Below are 24512 nucleotides of genomic sequence, written 5' to 3' on the forward strand. Positions count from 1 at the left end.
TAGTCTGTTTAGTCTCGCATTAAAATGTTTATCAAATATCCAGTCACTTTTTTGCACTGTTAAAACTACTCTTTGCACTACTAGTATTGTACAGTTTCACATGCATATATTTATACTTTTCCTACATGCACATTATTAGTATTAGACCTGTACTGTATATTCATAGCTCTTTCTATAGCCTATTTTTCCACTAATCTATACTGCTGTATATATATTTTTTGTCCGGTGCAATTATTTACACAATGCCTCTACCTCCTGCCGTGACCAGTGCAATATTCCATATCAATCACATCTCTATAAAAAGCTGTATATAGTGTACATACAGCTATTATTTTCTGATTCTGTTTTCATTATACCTTGTATTTTTCTATTCTATTTCTATTTAATGTGTATTTTTAATCTGTTGTGTTGTATCTGGAGCTGCTGTGGCTGAGTGAATTTCCCCAGTGTGGGATCAATAAAGTCTATCTTTTCTTCTCTTCTCTTCTCTTCTCTTATCAAAAGCATTATTAATTATTACCATTAACTGTCATTAATCAGTGAACCCCCACTCTCTATTAAAGGTTGTTTCTTGACACAAAATATCATGATTAATTCATAACTTAGAGATAATCTCCAGGTAGAAAAAAATAAATATATTATCTTAGCACTTTGTTTTTGTAATAAGACTTACATTATGAGCTTTATGCATATAGTTAAGTCATTTGTGTTCTATTTCTTATTTCTACAATGGTCCTGTATATTTATACTTGTATGTTTAAGGTTAATAAGATGACAAATGTTTCATGTTATTCTTCTTTTCCAACTGTCTGATTTTGCTCACCAATCCTCCATGTAAAGTTGGAAATGTGGCCAAAGGTTTCCCTCATGTTTCCAGGACTGTATCAATTATCTGTGATGTGGCCCTGTCTTCCAGTCTGACCGGTTCTTGTCAAGTTGAAACATTTTCTTGTTGAAAACCAATCTCGGATGTTTTTTTATTACCTATTGCCTAGTATAACACTGAAGGGGGTTATTGGGAAACAAGACGCATAGCGACATGAGCTCGTTTCAGACTTCAGGTAGAATTTGGTAAGTACAAAAGGCCTTGTGATCTTATGAATTAAATCTGATGAAGATTAGAGATACTGCACGCAGTATTTTGCAGCTCAAGTTGACATCTTTATGTCTTTATTTTTTACTTTCTATGATGTTGGGGTATTTAATGCACATTCAAAAATTGTTAACAGTTGAATCAAATATTAAAACGTTTTATATACTTTACTTTACTTTATACATAACTCATTACTCACACATAATGTCTCACCTGTCAAACAGTTCAGCAGCAAAGTCATAAATATCCCTCTAGCATGATGAGGAGTAGTGAAACAACACCTGTGGCAGTATAATTACGTGGTATGTTAAAATAATTGTCAGTAATGATAGCACATTCTGTCAACACCAACACAACACAGGATAGTTCTGACTTACATTCGAGCTCAGCAGTCCGTCATCTGGAGCTTTGGTGAAAGAGGAAGTTCATGGATGTGATAAAGAAACTGTAATGTTAAATCCTAAAATAATAAAAGCAGCATTGTAGTCAGCTCATTTATGGCACATGTGAGTCACTAAATCAAACAAGTATTCTTCAGTATACGTTGTTACTCCAAACCACATTAGTACGACTGCAACAAGTATGGGTTAAAGCTTGTATTGTTTTAATCCAATAGAACTGAAATGAATGAAAATTAATCAGCTGCTATTTTGATAATTAATTAATTGTTTCAGTCACTTTTTAGTTGACCTGATGAAAATATAAGTCTTTATTAAAACTTCACTAATTTCAAGCTAAAGCAGTCTATGTTTGTTGATATTTTTCTGCCCAAAATCTTTTATAATATAAATGATAAACGCTAGTATTTAAAAACAGTTGGCCGTTACATTATTATTTGGAGATAAATCCCTTGCTAGTTTATTGTTTTTCTTCTCCTTTTCTTTCTGCAAGGAAATCCACTCCAATGTTAGCTAGCATAGTTTGTATCAGTATATTTCTTTGCTCATGTGGCCAGCACTTTGATTAATTAATAATTCAAAGTTAAAAATATTATCTTTCTTCACTGCTTATATTCATATAATCAACCCTTATGTGTGGCCCTTGCACTTCTGGGATATTGCTGGGTTGATGGCGAATAACAAAAACCCAAAAGACATTCCACTGTTGAGGTTTAGAGATAGGCATCTATGAGCTCATCTGTCACCCATATAAAGGAAGTGAATGGAATTTCATCTATTTTGTCAGGTACAAACAGTTTTCATTGGAAATGGAGAAAGAATTATGTTGAATAACAACCAACATGTTGTTATTGTAAATACACGTTTCAGTCATGGACCTACATTATATATAAATATATATATATATTTAATTTAACCCTGTCTACCAGGTGTGCATTAAAAAACATATAATTTTGAATTTGTTTAAATGAAATAACATTCATTTACATTGTGTTGGGATGGCAGAAAAAGTGCCAGAGGCAGATGTCTCATACATATGCTATTAGTAGGAAATATGTTTGGGTTTTTGTTCATGTTTTTGAGTGAACTGACCTTACTTGTTGAGGGAATGAAAACAATAATTTCCCTTGATGATTTCCCCTCAAAATTGGAAAAAAGAGAGTTTTTATTTGTATTAAAGATTTAAATAAAGAGTTGGTTTGTGGTAGCATCATTTCATGTTTACATGAGTTATTTTACATAACAAGGTGTGAGAAATAAAAAGGAGCAATTAGTTATAAAATGAAAATAAAAACTGTCACATTCACACTGATCATAAGAAGAAGAACTCCTTTTATCTGTTTCCAGAACTTCCTCTCAATCTGTCCGATCTTATCGCTGCTCAAATCTGGAATTCTCAGTGCCTCTGAATATTTCTGCAGGCTAACTGAAAGCGCACGTTGGTATGTTTGGTACTTGAAGTCTATCCTTTAATTAACATAAATTAGAACTCTAATTGACCAAGCTGACTGACGAGACCAGTACGTTCCCATTAGGTGTAGTTCCCACTTCTAGTCTGCAGTGGTGGAAAGTATTTACTCAAGAACTGAGTTCAATCTTGAGGTTTTCTTGAGAACTTTTTACTCCAGCTGTACAGTAGTTACAAATTACTTGTCAGGTTAAGAACACAAAACAAATGTAGTTTTATGAAATAAAATGCATAAAAATGAAACCAAAGATTTCCCACCTTTTTGGCTTGTGACCTTTAAGAAAATAAATATTTAGGGGCCATTGCCATGTTTCAGATGTATATTAGTTGTTATCAGAGTTACGAAGGAGACATTTTCCCTCTAAACTGCAGATGGATTAAATTAAATAACAGTTTGAGGCTTAAAGACGTAAAATGATCCAATATTCCCCCAAAAAAACTTATACAAATGTGTGTATCAGAACTTCGTCTCTCATTAATCATCTCACAAGCCCTCAGATTTATCTTGTGACCCTTTGGAGGGGCCCAACCCCTAGTTTGAGAACTACAGGATTAAACCTAACTGTGTATAAAGTTCTCGAGCAGCCACAACAATAAAATGACTCATACTGTACACCGATGCATAATAATGATCTAATAATGTCAAATATGATAATATATCAATCACAGGGACTGTTCTTCTGCAGTACTGATACTTAAGTAGGACTTTTTACTTGTTACATTGATGTGCTGGTACCTTTACTCAAGGAAATAATGTGTGTATAAAAGAAAGTACCAGTTTTTATCCCAAATTTTTGATGTTGATTGTTTTGTGACGCTTGGATTGTTTCATTTATTATCACTATTATTATTTACAAAGAGCCGAGAGGACATAAGGGTGGTGACAGCCAAATAACATCCCAAAGACAGTGCCTTGTCAAATATTGAAACTCTTAAAAAATGTTATCTTATAGAAAAAGCGCATACGGTCACACTCCCAAACGTAACTAAATTCCAAGCACAGCTGGTCATTTTAAAGGGATAATAATCATATATATATATAATCATCTCCAGTTTCCAGTGTAACTTCAGAAGCAAACATTGTTTACAACCTCTGACCTCAGCACATGAGGGAAAGAAGATGCCCACTGCAGAGCAAATATTTTCTCTTGGCTGGAACCGGATGAAAATGAGATCCTGATGTCAATCAAGCATTTCCACAGAAGGGGGCCGAGTCGCAGGTTCCAAAGAAGAGTCGGGCCCGTGCCAAGTTTCACATTATCTTTTCCGTATATTGTCTGGCATGTTTGTGAGGGGAAAGCTGAGCAGCTGCCACAACAAACATGACAGGTCTTAACTGTCGGAGCTGATTCCAGTTTAGCTGGATCCTGTAAAGTTTTGTTTTGTGTTGCAAATAATAGGCAATAACACTCAGAGTATGAGTAGTAGGCTACTGTTTCTATTTCAGTTAATGTTTTTCTGTAATTTAGAAGAATTATTTAGTTTAAGATGAAGTTTGAATATTTTTAAAATGGATAACATTTTTAATATAAGATCAGAACAGGTAAGATATATGTTATTGGTTGTGTATATATGTATGTATGTTATTTTCTTTTATCCTATCCCAAAGTAAAATGTTTGTATATATATATGTGTGTGTGTATGAAGGGGCTTGAATTTAATTGTGCATCCCTGTATGTAATCTGCTTAAATATGATTATTTTTTACCCTGAAGTCAAACAAAACAGCAAAGGAAGAGATCAAAATATAACAGCTGAAGAAAATACCAAAATATTGATATGAACTTTTGTGTCACACGTCATTCTTCCTCTTTGAGTCATTTTCAGTTTATTGAAGTGTGACATAACAAACAAACATACACACGCACATGCTGTTGACCCAAACAGTATAATTATCCAGAAACTGAAAACAGGCCCTTCTCGTTAGGGCACCTTTATGTTTCCTGATGGAGGCGGGCAACGTGACATTCTTGTCATTTAGTAGAGTGGAGCCTTTATGTCTCGATATGTGACAGCCGCAGGGCCGACAGCAGTGATGTGATAATAATTGTGTATTTTATCTCTCAGAACCTGAATGAAGTGATTTATGGGGATAAAGGGGAGAAGGGGAGGTGCTTTTGTGTCTGGATGTACGCATTAACTTCACTACAAGATCAAGGGGAGGGGGAGTGAGTCAGTGCTGCCCTTCCAGCAGCTCTGTCCCCTATCATTACTGACATTTCTTCTCCCCACACTCACTGATGTTTGTTATACAACACTGTTTCTGCACACAAATCTTGACTTTGCTTTACAAAATCACAGAAATAACAACAATCTCAACTTTTAGCTGGATTGTCCACTTAAAAAATTAAAACTTAAAAATTGCACATCTTCTCACATTTTTTTTTTTTAACAGTAGACACAGTGTTGGAACGAAATAGGGGAATGTTACCAGACTTTTGCAACAGCAAGAGTGAGAACAACGTATTTAATTTCCAGAAAGTGTCACAGCTGACCTGTGATTTGTAAAACACCTTACCACACACGGCATTGATTACCCAATGCCATGCAACAGTGTCACAAGCCAAAAAGAAAGAACTTTTTCAAGTGTAGTAAATGGTCTACATCCAAAATCTTGTCGTGTCAAAATGCCAGAAAAGTCTTGCAGTATTTACTATGCTGATGATATAGATGTGTCTTTTTTACGGTGGGAGCTTTATTTATTTATTTAATCCCATGAGTTGTAGACATACTGAGTCTGAAGTCTGAGTTGGTGGTGTTGGGAGACCAGGGCCTGTAGTTTTATCTGCAGGCCAAAAACAAGGTTAATTTTCTTTAAATAAAATGGGAGCTTTTTTTCCTCTTTTTCTAAAATCATCACTTTAAGACAGAGGTTCCCAAGTTTTTTTTTTGACTTGTGGACCCTAAAAAAGGATTAATTAGAATTTTAAAAATTAAAGATTTAAGAAAAAATGCAACGATCCTAGCAAATTATGTAAAATTCAAGGAAGAAATATATAGTTTTTTTCTGCTTTTCCTTTCTTGCAACCCCTCGTGAGAGTCCCCCCCAGATTGGGAACCACTGCTGTAATCACTTTTTCAACAACACACTCAGATTTTGTTAGAATAATTCCCAAAATAAATTTATTTTAATCTTGGTTCCATGTTGTTGTTTGAATGGTTCTTTTTAACAGTTTTATTACTGAATATGATTTTGTCTTTTAATCTACATTTTTTTTTATGGGTATTATTAGGATGGGAGCACTGTAATTTCTCCCTTGAAATGTAACAATAGGCTTTTCTTATTGTTTAAATTGATCTCTATCTCCTACAAATAAAGTTACATATTGTGATTTAAACATCAAATAAATAACTCAGATAAATTAATGAAATACCATCCTATGTTTTGTGTTGAGCCAAACATTTTTTGGCATTGTTCTTCATTCAGGTCTTATAATTTTCCCCACGTGTATACAGTCATTATGACTTGTCATAACAGGAAAAGCACAAGTTTTGCAGGTGCCACTTATATGCCTCTGTAGGTCGTGACAGTGTGATAGTGAGCCAGCACGCACAACACCAGGACCCTAAAACTGAAGCAGCTGAATGGAACTCAGCCACCTTTCGTTTTATCCTTTTCACACGTCTGCTTTTCATACTGCGACATGTTGAAATCTTCTGTCAGAAAGTCGCATTGCAACAAAAACATATGACGAGGCGGGCATGTCCAGTAACATATTGCGTCATCAGGACATTGGGTCAACTCAATAAAAAAGCATATTGTATCACACTTAAAAGGATGCTCTTTGCCACAAACTCATTTTGGTGTCAAGCTGTTGTCATCTTTGAAAGCTACGTCCAAGCCAGTGCAGAAGGTGAGTGTCTGAACTAGTTTATTCTCATAGGTTAGAAAATACATTAATACATTTAATAAAAGGAATTACATTTGTGTATATTAAAGAGCAGCGTTGGAAGACGTACTGAGATATTTTATTTAAGTAAAACCAGCAATGCCACAGTGTTACATGTAAGAGTCCTGCATTAAACATTTTTAAGTAAAAGTACAAAAGTATCAGCATCAAAATAGTGTAAAAGTACTCATTTTGCAAATTGAGCCATTTCAGAATAATATATATTATATTATTGGATAATGATTTTTACATTACTTTTTAATTTCAGTTAGTAAATGTGAGGCTACTTTTTATTTATTTAATTTAATTTTTTTTTAACACTTTACACACTGCAGGGTAACTTGTGGATTCCCCCCTTGAGTAAATAAATAAAAAGTTAAATTCATATACAGTAAAATCAAGTTAATGCACTCAGAGGGATGCTTTACAGCCTTACTTGGACTGGTATGACTAGTAGCTCACATTGGCTAATTGGAAGCCCATGATAGCAAACATAGTATTTATCATTATCCCAGTTTTCAAAACTTGAAAAACTAATGCATGCTCTTGCTATTGTTTCCAAATCTTTTTAAGTGTATTTAGTCCAATAATAGCTGGAGTTTTTTACAATGTCAATGAGGCAGAATAATATTTCAAATTCTTCTTGCTTTCTGCATCTTAAAATCTCTTTAGTCATCTTTAATATACGCTGAATCACTGTTTGTACTGGTGTGATAGTGTACTAGTCTCAGTCTGTCTTTTTCATCCATAGTCATGTCGATCTCCATTAACTTTGGTGAGGATTACCTGGACCTAGGGAATATTACCGACAACTACAATTACACACCCTACGTTGTGGATCCAAATACGTTATCATGTGAGATAAAACCTCTGGATCCTACAGTAGCTTTGACCCTGTGTCTCCTCCTAATTGGCATCTTTTTACTGGCTATACCCGGGAACCTGTTAGTGGGGTGGGTGATCGGCACCAGCAGACAGGCGCTGACTCCATCGGATGTGTACTTGTTTCATCTGACGATAGCAGACGGTCTGATGGCCCTGAGCCTCCCGTTCTGGGCTGTGGCACTGGTCAAAGGATGGATCTTTGGAGACTTTATGTGCAAGTTCCTCAACATCATCATCGAAGCAAACTTCTACACCAGCATCCTCTTCCTGGCCTGCATTAGCATTGACCGATATCTGGTGATTGTGCACGCCAGCGAGAGTCTCAGGAGTCGTCAGAAGATGTGCAGCAGGCTGATCTGTGCAGCGGTGTGGGCCTTCGGTGGGGCCCTCGCTCTGCCTGCACTTTTCAACGATGCCATCAAGCTAGACTCTGACACAAAGAGGATGATTTGCTCTGAAAACTTTGACATCGGCAGTGCCACCTATTGGAGGCTCGCCACCCGCGTGTTTCGCCATGTTTTTGGCTTCTTTCTTCCTCTGGCTGTCATGGTAACCTGCTACAGTGTCACCATCGCGAGGCTGTTGCACACTCGAGGTTTCCAGAAGCACCGGGCCATGAAGGTGATCATAGCTGTAGTGATTGCGTTTCTGCTGTGCTGGACCCCGTTCCATATAACCATGGTGGTGGACACAGTGCTGAGGGCTGATCTGGTGGGGTTTGACTGTGCCATGAGGAGGACGGTGACCATGGCTTTGCACGTAACTAACAGCCTGGCTCTGCTCCACAGCTGCATCAACCCTGTCCTCTACGCCTTTGTGGGGGAGAAGTTCAGGAGAAACATGGCGCTACTTCTTCAGAGGAAAGTCAGACAGGAGAAGATGTTGGGGTCAAAGTTCAGCAGGTCGACGTCTCAGACCTCAGAAGGCCTCGGAACTGTGCTCTGAAACCTCACTGGACTGTTTTAGCCGAGAAAGGAAGATGCACTCCCAAAATCCTGCTCTTAAAAAAGAAAAGTTACAAAATGTTCTGTTCTCCATCTATTGTAAATTCTCCCTGCAGCCTGTGCAATATTTTATTATGGAAAGATAGATATGAATGGGAATAAAGAGAAGGCTTTATGTCTCAGCTGAGTCAAAAGAGTCTACAGCCAGCTTATGCAAGCTTATTAGCAATAAACACAAGCAGCTGAGGCTGTATTGGACGCCAAAAAGTCAGAGGATCATCAAAGCCTATGTGATTCATCCTGATGGGAACATGAACGTTTGTCCAAACTTTCATGTCACATTTGCAACTATAAACGTTAACCTCATGGCGGCACTAGGGACAGCCAGAGCCTCATCAAAGTCCTTAGGATTCATCCTCTGGGGAGCATTAATGTCTGTACCACATTTTCTATTGATCCATCCAATAGTTGTTTAGTCTGGAACAAAGTGGTGGACTGACCATCTGACATCCACAGAGCCACAATGCCACTAGCATTGCTAATACAATGGCTTCAAGTAGACGTCAGAGCTAAATAAAGACTTGTCAGTATGAAATTATGACGAGAGTTTCTGAGAGCTAGAGGGAGAGATAAAATTGATATTTCAAAATGGCTTCATACATTTTCAATCAACTTCAGTTTAGTCATGTTTCCACTTCCATTTGACAGATTTTTGTTAAAGCATCATTGTATTAAACATATGTCCACTGTGCAGAAAGTCCAGTCTGAGAGTATTTCCAGACACAGTCAAAGTATGATGATCATAGTTTATGTTACTTTTTGTTTCTATCTCGGTCTCTACTTTTGATTGTTGTGGTACACTGCTGCCATCTATTGAATCTGCTGTTGTCTACATCCACTATTGAAACCTTTCAGTGTTCGTAACCAAAGAATCTTGGAGTGCATTGGTTTTAAATATACAGACGGTGATTTGATGTTTGTGTGTTTATTTATATATGCTTTATATATGGCTGTCTTTTTCAGTAAAATGTTTAAATTGTTATTCACATTTCAGGCTCTGCCAATAATAAATTTAATAAAAAGGTTTTACAACTTTCCCTGCATTGACTGATTTCATCTTGTAGAGCTGTGGTTGCACAGGGTACTCCTAACCGATAAAATAAGGAATAACTTAACCGTCATACGGAAATGATCATTTGAGTTTTTGATTTGTGACACGGAAAAGATAACTAATTATATGATACTGGAAATGGGCGATATTGCACATTTTAATAACTTCTAAAAAAAGTAACCCAGTGTCATATACAGTCTCCTTGAGTACAGGTACAAAACATAATTGATATTTACATACATTTTATTTAAAGTAGAATTTCTAAACAATGTTTTAACAGTGTGGTCCAGCTGGATGTTCACTGACAAATGATCCAATTATACTGTAGCCTAATCAATTCTTGTTATTTAATGTAACAGCAACACCAAATGACCAATGACCAGTTAACTTTAGCTACTGAATACAATTTATTTTTCAGAACATAATAATATCACCTGATTGCAATGATAGGTGATACTACGTTATAAATTATAATATTGTTATGCAACATGTTCTATATTTTAATATGATATACCAACAACTGTCTGCAAATCCCTTTCCTTGTTATGGCTTTTAGATGTTTTATTATTATTATTATTAGTAGTAGTAGTAGTATTTGCACTGTATTTGTAGAAACACGTTGTAACAATATTTGTCCAGCAGGTGGCAAACATGGGGCACAAACGTGCTAAAGACAAACATGTGAAATAAAATGTTAAATTTTAGGAACTCTGTTGTTTTTAAATCGCACCATCTTGACCCGGGTGTTACTGGAATATCTCTTTAATATAAGCGTGAAGTTAAATAAAGTTTTTACCAGCTTTTTGTCACGGAAGTAAGAAAGCAGGACTCCATTTCCCAGAAGTCAACGCGATGTGGCGGCGGCTAATGAAGCGCTGCAGCGTCGGGAAGGCACGAGGTAACGTTAACTGAGTTTTGTGTTTATAAGGTACGATTAAAATGAAAGCAAAATAAAAATTGTGCTTTGTTAACGGAAAGCCAGCTTGTTGTTGCGTCAACGAGCTTCCGGTTAGTCTTCACAGAGATAATATTATCCTTTTGTGCAAGCTAAAGCTACAAGAATGCAATGTTTTTAAACCTAAATACTGTTAGCCGGCGTGCTAACTAGCTCTAACTTCACACCTGTATTTTTGGTTGACCTGCACAAACATCACCACAGCCAGGTTCATAGCACATTAACAGCGAACTGCAGCTGTAGGGGAGACCCTGGCATGCTAACACACTGTAACCCAGTGACTTGGCTTGTGTAACTTGTTTGCATCACACCTTTAAAATCGTCTCACGTAAGTCATTCCTCAGGAGCACACTGTGTGTTTTATATATATTTACACTTTTATGTCTTTCTTCAGAGAGTACTGGTGCTCGGTAATGTGTGTTCGAGCATGATCCTGAATTATCGAGCAGATAATCTCTCTAGATTGAGTTTAGAGCTGAAATGGGTAATGTTTTTAGATATGTATTTCTTTTATTTGTAAGTTTTTATTCTCTTCTATGAAGGCATTTTTGGGGTTTTAGACCTCTGGTCAGGCTAATGAAGCTATTTGTAGTAGAGCAGCCAGGATTTATATAGTTCTCAACTATTGCATCACTCACCAACTATTTTGATAATTGATTTGATTCTCATTTTTTTATGAGAAAAGTGACCAAATTTGTCTGATTTCAACTTGTCAAATTTGAATATTTTCTGTTTTTTTTCTGTGGCAGTGAATATATTTGGGTTGTTGACAAACAAGACATTTGATGAAGTTATTTTGGGCTTTAGGAAACCATGATTGTTTTTTTATGGACCAAACAACCAATCGATTAATTGTGAAAGTTATTAAAAGATTAACAGATAGTGTAAGTAATCGGCAGTTATACAGGCCTAATTTGAGGGCGTGGACATTTTCCACTATTTCTTTTATACCTCAGACAAAAAACAATTTGATTTATTAAGAGAATTAGCTGCAGACTTATCAGTAAAGACCATGATTGTTAATTGTTGCCCGTTTGAGCTAATCCAGTGTGTTACAGTTTGCTTCCAAAGTAGAAAACACAGTTGTGCTCTAAAGTCTGCCGCACATTGTCAAAGTAGTCTGACTAACTGACGACATTGTTATCTTTTCAGGTTAACAATGACACCAGACTCAGCTGTTGGATAGCTTGCTGTTGGGTAAAATGTCACAGCGTGGAATGGAGCAAAGGTCAACATTTTCTCTTACATGCAAATGGAAGCATGTAGCACTTTAACTACATTGTCATAACCCTGTTAAATGGTTCATACTCACCATTTCAGTATTCCCTCGAATGGGGAGGCCGACAGGTTGAGAGGATACCACAGTGTTATACCACAAGTTTTCAACCCCCAACTGCGCGGTTTGTTTGTTCTGTTTCAAGTAGGAAGTCTGCAGCTTTTCAAGTGAAAACAAATCCTCACATGGTGGTTTGACAGAGCACAAAAGTTACACTCTGCATCAAAGAGTGGTCCATAAAACCAGCTGACACAATGGTTGCGGATGACACAGCTGGAAGTGGGGACAGATCAGACGGGGAGAAAGACATGGACCTGAAGTTGCCTGCATCTGAAGACGGAGACGTAGACATGGCTGTTTCTGCTTCTGAGGGCCTGTCTCCCTCCGAGGGTCCCCCAGAGGAAGTCAGGGAGCCCAGAAAGTGGAAGTGGGCTGTGATATTCTTGTGTTTCTATGGGTTTATGTCATCGATAAAGCCTGGGGAGCCCTTCATCACGCCATATCTGCTCAGCTCTGAGAAGAACTTCACCAGGGAACAGGTTAGTGGCATCCTCAGACTGAAAAATGTTTGATTTTGTGCAGGTACATTTGTGTTTTGTGTGAAGGAAAATAAGAGCAGTTATAACCACATTTGAAAAATTGTATTATTACAGACACAAAAAATACAATAATGAAAGATGGAAGACTGTCCAGTCATGCAGAGTTGCACTCCAGGCCATTCAGTACAGAATACAAGTTAACCTCTAAGACTCTTTCATAAGTTTTTCTCCATAAAGTCCAGCACTCATTCATTACACAGTAGAAGTAATGAGTGCCACCTTGGGGAGTTTGTTGATCCATCTTACTGTGGTCAAAGTTCACATTCCACCAAAGTGGGTCAGTGTAATAGGCTTGTGGAGGACTGTGATTTGTAGATTTGGATCACTGTTTTGTTTGATTTATTTATTTTCTTTTTCCTTCTCTGAATCAGCCATGACCTCGTACCAAGAGCTGATTAGTTTTAGTATTACAGATTTGTTGTGTTCACCTTAATGTGTGTTAATATCTCAATCAGCGTCACTCCCATTTCCAATAAATTCCAAGACAGATTCCAGGGAATGAGCTGCCCTTGACTTAAATGATCCCTCATCATCTGTTATCTGTGATTACACGTGTAGCCCAACGTTGCCAATGACGCTGGTCTTGGTGATCTCCAGTTTCTCTTGCATGAAATCAAATGTGATAAAAATCAAAAAGCTAATTTAAAAGATCAATTAAAGCCCCCACAAGGAACTTTAAATTTGTGTCGATTCTGGCGCCCCCCTGCAGATGAAAGCGGTAGTGGTTCCACCCCCTTGTTTTATTGATTTCAAGAGGAATTGGACTGAATCTGACTTGGTGGATTCAGTCAGGGGTTGTATAGAAATAGCCAATCATCCTGCTGATGGTCTTGTTTGTTTATGTCATATAGAGGCATCAGTAGTACATCAAGACTTTTTCATAAAACTCCTTGTAATGTGTTTAATGTACTTGAATAGATACTGTCATAGTTATGGGTAACAATAGATGTTGTATTTTATTATTGTGATAATGTGATCATACAGAGTTATTGTTTCAATATCTGCTATCCAAAATAAAATCTAACAAACAGAGCAAACAAAAGAGGATTTTAGTTTTATATGTGAATGAAACGCACCATATTGCAATTTGATTGAGGCTGCAACTATCATTTTCATTAGTGATTAATCTGTACATTATTTTAGAGATCAATCTGTTATTCTACAAAATGTCAGAAAATATTGAAAAATATCCACCCTAGTTTCTCTGAGCTTGTGGTGACATCTTCAGATGTCTTGTTTTGTTTCACCAACAGCCACAAAAAACAAAATATTCAATTTCTAATTATACACAACACAGAAAAATATGGAAATCTTCACATTTAAGTCGCTAAAAATAGCCTTTTTTTGCATTTCAGCTTGACAAAAGGCTTCAACAATTTTTGATGTTGACTAATCGATTCATCTTCTAATTGGTGCAGTTCTTAAAGCGTTTAGTTTTTTCTAAATCAATATATGTATCAAATCAGAAAAAAATTGTGTAAATGATATCTGACATATGTTGCCCAGCTTTATATTGTGATATGTATTTTGATTTATAAGTAGGGATAAGAAATTATATTTCCTAATCACACCACCAAATTGTTCATGGTCATATTTACAATCATTAACACTGAAGGCCGTCTGCCGGAAGAATAATTGCTGTCTCTGCAACAACAAGACTGTAATTATAAGATTGTAATGCCACTTCATCTTCTTATCAGAATCAGAATCAGAAATACTTTATTGATCCCTGGGGGGGAAATTTGTTGTGGGAGCAACTGTTTTCTGTTTTGTTTTTTTAAGAATTTTTATAATCTGGTTACTAGTTTTTAATTTACATTCATTTTAACAACGAATTAATACATCAATATTCATTAATATACTGTTGAGGTCATTTGAGCCCACAGATTCCTCTATATTTTGTTCATTTAGTGTATTGCCCCCAGATTTCTGATATGGTTGTGCAATATGATCTAAAACTATATAAAACTATACTATGTGTACCACTGGTAATACGTGAGCTGCCTCTAGTGGTACATGGAGGAATCTCTGTCATTTTTATTTTCAAATGAAATAAATGAATAAAAAAAACATACAACTGTCAAAATACTACAGAAAGTGAATAATAATACATTGAGATCGTTCAAATGTAATTTTCTCACTAGTAATGAGCTAATGTGATGGTAAGCGGAGGTAAAATTAATTGTTCAAAAACACTGCAATCGTCACTCCAAATGGGAACTATTAGGAAGAGAAGTGTGGACTAGGAGAACCCCTTTTCCACCAAATTCGCTCTGGTTCTTGAACCGGTTCTGTTCAGCATTTAACAACAGTCGACAATAAACAGTCCTTATATTAGGAACAAACCTGCCTACTATGGGAAGTGTCCGTAGCTGAATAGGGTTAACCTACGCAGTATTTTAATGTTGGTCATGCAATTCGTCTACCTCATTGATTTCTCATCTTGATTACAACTTTACCTGAGTTTATTTTATTTCCAGGTGACCAATGAGATCACTCCCGTGCTGACATACTCCTACATGGTTGTGCTGGTGCCAGCCTTCCTACTGACGGATCTTCTGCGCTACAAACCGGTGCTGATCATCCAGGGTATCAGCCAGGTGGTCATCTGGCTCATTCTGCTCCTGGGCACCACCCTCCTCGAGATGCAGTTCATGGAGTTCTTCTACGGCATCACCATGGCCTGCCGCGTTGCCTACTCCTCCTACATCTTCTCCCTCGTCAGTCCAGTCCTCTACCAGCGCGTGGCTGGGTACTCGCGCTCCTCAGTCCTCTTGGGGGTGTTCACCAGCTCTGTGGTGGGCCAGCTCTGCATGTCTCTGGGCAACATCCGCTTCTACACCCTCAATGCTATATCTTTGGGTTTCGTCAGCTTTGGTCTGGTGCTCTCACTGTGCCTCCCTTGGCCTAAACGCTCCCTGTTTTTCAACCGGATGTGGAATAAGGAGCCAAAGGAACTGGCAGCAGAAGCCAGCAGGTCCGAACTGGACAAAATTAACCCAGCGCCATCCTCGGCAGCCCCACCGTGCACTGCATCACGCTGGAAGGATTCTGTTATGGTGCAGATGCTGCTTGAGGTGAGAAACGTTGTGAGGAGGCCCAACCTGAGGCTCTGGTCCCTGTGGTGGGTGTTCAACTCCACAGGGTACTACCTGGTGCTGTTCTACGTTCACATCTTGTGGAACAAAGTCGAGAACAAGCATGTTTACAACGGGGGAGTGGAGGCAGCTTCTACCTTGCTAAGTAAGACATCTCTGGAGCTTCAATGTTTAGTTTTTAAAGGAATAATGCTGGAGTTTTGCAATGTTATCTGTGTTTTATGCTCAGTGCTCAGACAGCAGTTGGGTTTCAGTTTCACAGTCCTCCTTCACATGTGACTCCAGCTTGCTGTCTAAATTTAGATGCACATAATGGTAACAACTCTTTGCTCAGTGAAAACCACATTTCAAAAGCCCTTAAACAGACAGCCAGGAGGAAGTCTTCGTGGCTTTCTTGCACAAAGATGCTCTGAAAACTCAAATAATTCTTAATCTAGGATTTTTTTGTGAAGGATTTTCATGCTGGGATGAGAGAGAAGTTGTTTGTGTAGGTGGCCTTTAAATGTTGAATAAGGAAGGAAAGAATTAGGGATGCACCATATGGATATTTTTAAGCTCATACAATAACTTTTTTTAATTACCAGCTTCTTGTGGGCAATACCAATAAGATAATAATAATTTCACATTCTTTTAAAAGGAAGTTCATAAGATTTTGTTTCTGCACATCTAACGGTAAGAAAGGCTGAGATCTAGTGAACAAAGATGGATGATTTAATATTCCATAGCTCTGATCTAACTGATGACATTATTGTCAACACAACAACAACAAACAACAGTTCTGACTCTTCAAATATTCATTTATATTTTCTCCTATATTTCATCAAAACTTCACAAACATTAAAGAACAATGATAAACTGAGAATTTAGTTTTTTGGAAACGTAAACTGAGGTTGAGTAAATGACCTCCCACCTTTATTCTGCCAATTGATTACATCAGGTTTGACCAGTAATCTCTCTTTAAACAGCTGTAAAGCACAAAGGTAGCAGTTTGTTTAAATAACCTGGACATGAGCAAGCAGTTAAAGTTATGTTGCAAAACAAAATCTGATGGTAGTTAAATGATAACAGAAAAAACTTCCTCACAGTGGTAGAGCTTACTTAGTTGTTAGTCAATGTTTCCTTGACTATTCTATTATAGAAAGATCTCCTAAAAGTAGATCTCCTAAAAGTAGACATTTCTACTTCGAAATAATAAGATAATTAAAATAAGATTGTACACCAAAGTTATGCTTTTTGTTATGAAATTACTTATTAAACGTATTTACTTATTAAAAGCTAAAATAATATACAAGACTCCTATATCAGTAGTGAATGAGTGCCTGGTTTACACAATATCTCTGTATGAACCATTGGTTTTAAGTAACCCAGTTGAGTAGAGGTTTAGAAATATTTAACCTTGTGAATCAATCAGTCAATGTGAATCTTTCTGCAGGTGCGGTGACGTCCTTCATCGCTGGCTATGTGAAAATTCGGTGGAACGTCTGGTCCGAGCTGGTGATCGGTGTGATCACAGCGCTGCAGGCAGGTCTGCTGCTCCTCATGTACACCACAAACAGCATCTGGGTCTGCTACGTGTCCTACGTCCTCTTCAGAGGCTTCTACCAGTTTCTGGTGCCTATTGCCACGTAAGTGCCAAATAAGATAAATTCTGTCTAACTGTCTAAATATGAAAAGTACAAAACATATTTATTATATTCCTCATTGTTAGTCGAAACTGTAATTAGAGCAAATATTATTATTATTATTATTATTATTATTATTATTATTATATAAAGCTGTGGAAACGTCTCAAGTTCACCACTCGGAGAATAAAGGTCCTAAACTTGAACTGAAACTATTAATGAAGACAAGAAATACATTTTTTTAAAGCAAAAATTATTAAAACTTGTTAGTTCCAGATACTCAAACCTGCTTTTCGTGGTCTGACATTATAGCACATTGAATATTATTGGGTTTTTAACTGTTGGTCAGATAAAACAAGACATTTGTTGAAGGGGCTCATTGGGCTCCAGGATATTGTGAGGGGCATTTTTTGCTGTTTTCTGATGCTTTACAGGCCAAACGGCTTGATTGAATTGAGAATGATAACATAATTGCTGAAAATCATTAGCTGCAGCCCTAAACTAAACATTAACCAAGGTTTTAATCTCTTCATCTAGACCAGAGCTTCCCAAAGGTGGTATGATATGATTCACAGTTAATTGCACCACAAATTAGATTTTCATTGATTTGATATTGCATTTGGCCACATTGCGATTTCGATTAATTGTGCAGCCCTTCTGTTAAATATGCAGTTATGCAGTTATGCCAAAACATGATAGCACAATGTTGTTGGTTTCCTTGTAACTTAACATAGCAGCACAACTATTTCATATAAAATGAACAGATATTCCCTTCAAAGTCCTCCTAAACTGACGATCATATTATGAACTAACCATACAATCAGCTTTTACCTGTCTACAAATTGATTTACTGTGTTAGTGTGAACAACTACTATACCTGGAACTGGAGTGTCAAACTAATCCATCATCTTATCCCTCCATAGTTTCCAGATTGCGTCGTCCCTCACCAAGGAGCTCTGTGCCTTGGTATTTGGCATCAACACCTTTTTGGGGACCATACTGAAGAGTATCATCATCCTTATATTTGTTGACAAGAGAGGCCTGGCATTCGACGTTCACGCTCAGGTAAAACAATCAATACCTTAGAAGATAATGCAGGTGTCTTACACAACACTGGTGACTTGATTTTAAGAACAAGATGGACAGACTTGACAGGGAAGAAAGGAAAAGGTTGTAATGCTCATCACAAAAAAACATTAGTAAAATCTGTAATATAAAGAAGCCAAACGTTCTCTTGAGTTCACTGTCAACTAGTGTTTTTCATTTGCGGAACAGAAACAGAGAAACTCAGTTTTTAAACCTTTCCAAAAAAGCCGAAAAACCCCGCCTTCAGAGGATACAAAACGTAGCTGCTTGGTTTTTAATAGATCAAAGAAGACATGCCCTGTTTTGCCCTCTCTTCACTGTTTAGCAGTAAGTTCTAAAATTGATTTTAAGATTTTACTGATCACAGGGGTTGGTGTGTAGGCGGTGAGGGTTTTACCGCTTCAGAAGTGGGGCGTGTAACTGAATCTATTTTCAAGATTCGAGATTCCCTACTTTATTGCCATACAACTCTCTGCAAGTTGCTAGGGATTTGCTTCAGTGTGCTCAGGACATCAACAAACATACCTGGATGACAGTCCAGAAGGCTAGAGTGACAGATGTCAAGTTAAAGTGACATGGTGCATAGGGATGCAGAGCGCAACCACAACTTTACAATAAATAAATCAATAAAACTAGTATGGGTAGCATAAACCCATATAGAGAAGTATTATAAAAACAATGTAAAAGATATACAATTTATACATGCTCGTTGGGAGAACCTTTTTTCCTGAGGTACTGATTCAAGGATGGAGAGCTGTTTAGATGTTTAATGGCTCTACAGTGTTGAGAAAGCGGGAGGTTTTTGTCTTAAAAGCCCTCAGCCTTCTGCCTGATGGGAGGATGGTGAAGAGGGAATTGGCAGGGTGAGTCTCATCTTGAAGGACCTTAAGCCTTTCTGGTGGATACGGGCCTCATAGATCTCACAGATGGGGGAGAGTTTGCAGCCAATGATTTTTGATGCCGTATTGACTATCCTGTCCAGCTGCAACCTCTGCTGGACGGTACAGTTGCCATACCAGACAGTAACAGAAAAGTGAGGACACTCTCGATGGCGGCTCGGTAGAACTGCAACATTCCCTTACAGGCCACCCCAAATTTCCTCAACCGCCGGAGGAAAAAAAGCCTCTGGTGGGCTTTTTTGGTAATGTTGTTTGTTATCCTCCCATTTTAATGAGGATGATATTGTAGTGCCTAAAAACTTAAAACTGTCCACGCGATCCACCACCTCTCCATTGATGTACAAGGGCTGGGACGCCTTCCCACTTCTGTGGAAGTCGACCACTAGCTCCTTAGTTTTGGAGACATTAAGCTCTAAGTTGTGGATGGAACACCATTCAATCAGTGAGAGGACCTCATTTCTACAGGCATCATCATCATCCCCAGAAATCAGCCCCACCACTGTTGTATTATCTGCAAATTTAAACATTTTAACAGAATCAGTGTGTGATGTGCAGTCATTTGTGTACAGCGTACATAGAAGAGGTGATAAAGCACACCCCTGGGGGGCACCAGTTTTAATGTACTTGACCTTAGAGATGTTACTGATTTTAACCACTTGTGTTCTCTGCAATAGAAGATCCAGTGACATAAGGAATTGTGGACACCCATTTGTTGGAGTTTTTGAAAAAAGTTTGCAGGGTAAAATTGTGTTAAAATAATATAATCTATAAATAGGACCTTTACATGGTTACGTGGGGCCATCAGATGCTGAGTGGAGACATAGGGATACAGCATCCTCGACGGACCTGTTTGCCCTGTATGCAAACTGGAAGGGATCTAGCCTGACCACCCTGGACAGATGTTTACATACTATTCTTTCAAAGATTTTCATTATGACAGATGTCAGTGCTACAGGTCTGTAATCATTCAGGCAACTAATGCTGGGTTTCTTGGGTACAGGTATTATAACAGCGGACTTAAAACATTGAGGGACTCTACATTCCCTCAAAGACCAGTTAAACATGTCTGTGAAAACTGCGGCCAGTTCATCTGCACAGTGCTTAATAGTAGCGGAGGATACGAGGTCAGGACCTGCAACTTTCCTGCAGTTCTGCTTTTGTAGTAGGAGCCTAACCTCATCCTTCTCTATTACAAATGGAGGGCTGGGGGTATTGATGCTCATCAGTTGTGTAATGTCACCGACATGGTTCCTGTCAAAGCGACAATAAAACTCATTGAGACTGTCAGGCAGCTTAGCATCGTCACTGACCACTGACGCTGTGCTTGTATAGTTGGTGATCTGCCTCAGACCCTCCCATATCCCTCTACAGTCATTAGCCTCAAGTTTGCTTTCCAGCTACCTGTAGTCAGCTTTGGCCTTACTAACAGCTCTCTCAAAGTCATGAGACTCTTTAAGGCCTAATAACACACTAACCCAACCATTTAAGTAGGTGTAGATACTGAATGTAGGTTTTGGAATAATTATTATTATTTTTATTTTTTTTAAGTAATACATTTTTTTTTATTGATACTTATTGATTTTCACTATCTTGCATATCTTAAATCTGATTTTAAGATGTCTTTATTTGTGTTACAGTTCCTGGTGTACTTCATTTACTTCACCATTCTCACCTTCATCTACGTTGTCTGCGCTGCTGTGGTCTTAATCGGTCACTATAGAAACAAGCCCACGGAAGGAGGCGGGACCAACGAACAGGCCACGCCCACTGAGCTGCACCCTGTGGCTGCAAATTCAGTGGCAGAAACTTTATCTAATGGCAATAACGTCAACGCATAATGTCAAGAAACATGTCGGTCCAGCTGAACATTATCTTTTGTAGAGCCCGCTTTTTGTGAATACGCCCTTCAGACTCAGCGGGATCAATCATTTCAACGCTCTTCTGTTGCTGGAGTGGCTTGTTCGGTGTTAGCTGCTGAGCCTTAATCATAGAAGTGCCTCGTCTGCTACCTAAAGCTCCTGCACTATACCAGTCAGACTGCTGGTGTCTTGTGTCTGACGTCTCAATGTAAAGTAAATTCTACTTTTTTTTATTTAATACGAAGCACTATGTACTATGCTTTCACATTGTGGCAAATCATCTTCAACACAAAGACGGGACCATTAATGTAATGGCCAGAATTGAGCCTTTTTTTGTGTATTTTGTACAGGAAACAGGAGAATTAGTTGTAACATGCCGAACTGTCCTGTTTCAGTGACGGTGAGGTTCATGATTACTATGTGATCACTAAATATTACATTAAAATAGTCTGCAGCTTTGAAAGACATCACACATTTTATTTTTCTCATTGACACTCCTATTATATCTAATGTTACACCCACCTCCATGATTACGTTATTTCAAAATTGACCATATCAGTATACTTGCATTTTAGATACGGTTTACCTTTCTGTATGAATAATCACATCACACTGTTATATAATCAGAAGATAAAGGGTATCTAATTCCCTTGTATCAGTTTATTTGAAGCTGTAAACTGCAGATTTTATGCAGTATGTTAAATTATATTACTGTATTAATGCTGTTAAAACAGGCTACAGAATGTGTTTATAATCATTTGAGAAAGTAATGTTTAGAAATATTTTCACACTAATATAGACTTATTTGTTTAAAGACACAACTGAATTTCATTATTAGAAATGTGATATTTCTTCTTAGTGTTTTCAGCAGTACGTCGGGTGCAGATACTGCCTGATAGGTGGAAAACAAAGCACCAGTTGATATCATTGCTGCTAATTCGGCGCCTGTGACTCTACGTACCGTTTCGACAAAGGAGGACTTCGACCCCTAAAACCTGGTTGTTTTTATTTTAGGTTCAAGTACGGCTGTTTTTACATTGATCAAAAACTGCAGGAAGCATATGACCTGCAGAGAATATAGGAACGCAGTGTTATGTGATGCAGCAGTGCAAACATTCAGCAGGTTTTTAAATGTCCATTTGCTTCCTTTAAAAGCAGATGTGGCCTTTATTTATATTTTGAATAAAAAGGATCTTTCTTACAATATATAGGAACAACAGTAGGAGTTTTGAGTTGGATTGTACTTACATTCAGAATGTATAGATATTTTTTACATTTTTGATTGAAATAATTGCTGAGAAATAACTGTGAACCTGTCTGAATGCTGTAAAAAAGAAAACACACTAATAATATGTTTATTTTTTTATTCACAAATAAATTACATTTGGTGGATAAAAAGTTTGATGCTTTTTTGGAGTCAGTACTAAACCATCATGTTCATTACTTAAGTATGAAAGTTTAAGTGCCTTGCTCAGTGACCTCGAAATCAGTCCTTATTTGTGGAGAACAAGTTAAAGATATGTTGATTTTATCCCTTAAAGCCTAAGAATGTCTTCTTTTGTCAATTTGTCACAGTTTTTGTTTCTTATATATATTTGTATGTCTTGTTATAATTTATTGATTTGAAACATTTTGGAGCTCTGAAGAGGAAAAAAAAATCCAATATTTTACAATGTAATAGGGTGTGTTTCTCAAAGAGGGCATCAAATCATCAGCAGAGAAAATTACTTGTTTTTGGAACATGAAAACAAAACATTGCAGATGCCATTGCAAAAAAGAACCATACATTAAATATACCATATGTTCATATTAAAGCCTCCACTTCACTGTGCACAATGATGTATGTGCAGAGGTTGACACTAGAAAGATGTTTTTACATTCATCTGCAAAAATTGGAAAGTTTCTCTGTGCTCATTGAAAATCTGATTGTAATGAGCATGATTTGTGTAAGTTAGATTTTTTCAGAATTGTTGGTGGAAAAAACATATTCGACACATTATTGTTTGAAGCAGACTATTAGTATATATGTCTTAATAAACGTCTGTAGATCATTTCCATGAAGGTAAAATGTGATGATAAATTGTTGATCTTTAAGGGGTTTTGTGGCTGAAGTCCTATTTGATTTAAATGTTATGTTGATTTACAACCTACTGTTTAGTATCAACTGCACAGTTCTCTTTAGCACACAATTATACAACTAATTAGTATTTTAGATGCTACTACCTGTGAGGTACTAGGTTTATAGACAATGGGTTTGTAAATGTGACTTGTTTTGTCAGCTGTAGTTGCTGCTCACAGCACGAAGAGACCTTTGATTCTTATGTTTTTCTGCATTTCTTTTTTTTTTTTTTTTTTACATTGTTTATACAGCTGAACTCGGTGATGTGATGAAACTCCTCTGGGCTTCTAGCCTGAGAGCATGTTCAAGAACTGGTTTCTCCTCCTCATGGAAATCCTGTGTTTAACTGTCTACAGATCCAATATTCAAGGAACAGGAAACGTCTGTCAGGCAGAGTAATTAAGTGAGACCTGTATTGAGTTGTTTGCTGCTGGACAGTCAGTGGTCTTGCCCTTTAGCCCTGAAGTCCTTTCAGTAAGCAGTGACTCAGCAGTTCACCCAGACAGTCAGTCATTCAGTGTTGCATTTACACCAGATGCATCATTCAGTGTTAAATTGACATTGTATAAGTGTGAACCTTTGTTCAGTTTGTTACATTCAACAATAAATTGGCAGTAATTTGACTGGCTGCCATTACTTTATTTCAATTATTGAAATGTTTAAGGAGTAAAACAAAGCCTTAAATGTTGCTTATGCAAGTGTGCTATTTTAAAGTATATTAAAACAGCCTGTACTCGGAGCTAGCAAATGGAAAACTGACATTTTTTTAAGGGATATTTTCCTGCTAGTTGATACAAAAGGTTGCAACTGCCTTTACCAGCCAGCATCTAGAAGGAAGTGAGAAAAGCTCTCACAAAGAGCACTCAGGTGGCCTCTACCTGCCTGGTGCGACTAAAAAAGTAACATGCACATATAATGACACATAAAACATGACAAATCTACAAGACTACTCAGAATCTGATAGTTGTTACACAAACAAAATACAATAAACAATGCTTTTGCAATCAGAATATATATGTATGTACCAACACAAAGTCAGCGTTGAGTTTTAAAACCTGCAGCAAACATGACTCAGGGAAATGTGTCAACTTGCTGCCCTCAAGTGGTTCAACTTTGGACAACAACTAGAAGTGCCTCATTTATTCCTTTAACTTACTGTTGGAAAGAAACCAGACTAAAGACATGTAAATGAAAAAACGAGATTGATTGAT

General features: G+C 37.4%; 2 protein-coding genes across 5 annotated transcripts; both read left to right on the plus strand.

Moving 5' to 3' along the window:
- Window positions 1-6688: 6688 nt before the first annotated feature.
- LOC127378393 (C-X-C chemokine receptor type 2-like) lies at window positions 6689-9759 on the plus strand. The gene is made up of 2 exons (XM_051427209.1): window positions 6689-6812; window positions 7600-9759. Exons 1-2 carry the CDS (start codon window positions 6737-6739, stop codon window positions 8676-8678), a joined length of 1155 nt encoding a protein of 384 aa, XP_051283169.1. The 5' UTR covers window positions 6689-6736; the 3' UTR covers window positions 8679-9759.
- Window positions 9760-10530: 771 nt separating this feature from the next.
- slc19a1 (solute carrier family 19 member 1) lies at window positions 10531-23924 on the plus strand. 4 transcript variants are annotated; one of them, XM_051427159.1, is made up of 6 exons: window positions 10531-10686; window positions 11896-12558; window positions 15099-15861; window positions 17149-17341; window positions 18262-18403; window positions 20961-23924. In XM_051427159.1, exons 2-6 carry the CDS (start codon window positions 12274-12276, stop codon window positions 21159-21161), a joined length of 1584 nt encoding a protein of 527 aa, XP_051283119.1. In that variant the 5' UTR covers window positions 10531-10686; window positions 11896-12273; the 3' UTR covers window positions 21162-23924. The 4 variants fall into 4 exon arrangements, with proteins under 4 accessions (XP_051283119.1, XP_051283122.1, XP_051283123.1 ...); XM_051427162.1 differs by having other exon boundaries at window positions 10632-10716; XM_051427163.1 differs by lacking the exon at window positions 10531-10686 and adding an exon at window positions 10717-10796.
- Window positions 23925-24512: the final 588 nt, after the last annotated feature.

This window comes from Dicentrarchus labrax, unplaced genomic scaffold, assembly GCF_905237075.1.
Source record: "Dicentrarchus labrax unplaced genomic scaffold, dlabrax2021, whole genome shotgun sequence".
Taxonomy (NCBI): Eukaryota; Metazoa; Chordata; class Actinopteri; family Moronidae; genus Dicentrarchus; species Dicentrarchus labrax.

Coding starts and splice junctions, on each gene's coding strand:
- LOC127378393 (XM_051427209.1), top strand. CDS start 6,737: ATGCTCTTTGCCACAAACTCATTTTGGTGTCAAGCTGTTGTCATCTTT. Junction 6,813..7,599: donor CGTCCAAGCCAGTGCAGAAG/GTGAGTGTCTGA, acceptor TTTCATCCATAG/TCATGTCGATCTCCATTAAC.
- slc19a1 (XM_051427159.1), top strand. CDS start 12,274: ATGGTTGCGGATGACACAGCTGGAAGTGGGGACAGATCAGACGGGGAG. Junction 17,342..18,261: donor TTTCTGGTGCCTATTGCCAC/GTAAGTGCCAAA, acceptor ATCCCTCCATAG/TTTCCAGATTGCGTCGTCCC. Junction 18,404..20,960: donor CATTCGACGTTCACGCTCAG/GTAAAACAATCA, acceptor TTTGTGTTACAG/TTCCTGGTGTACTTCATTTA.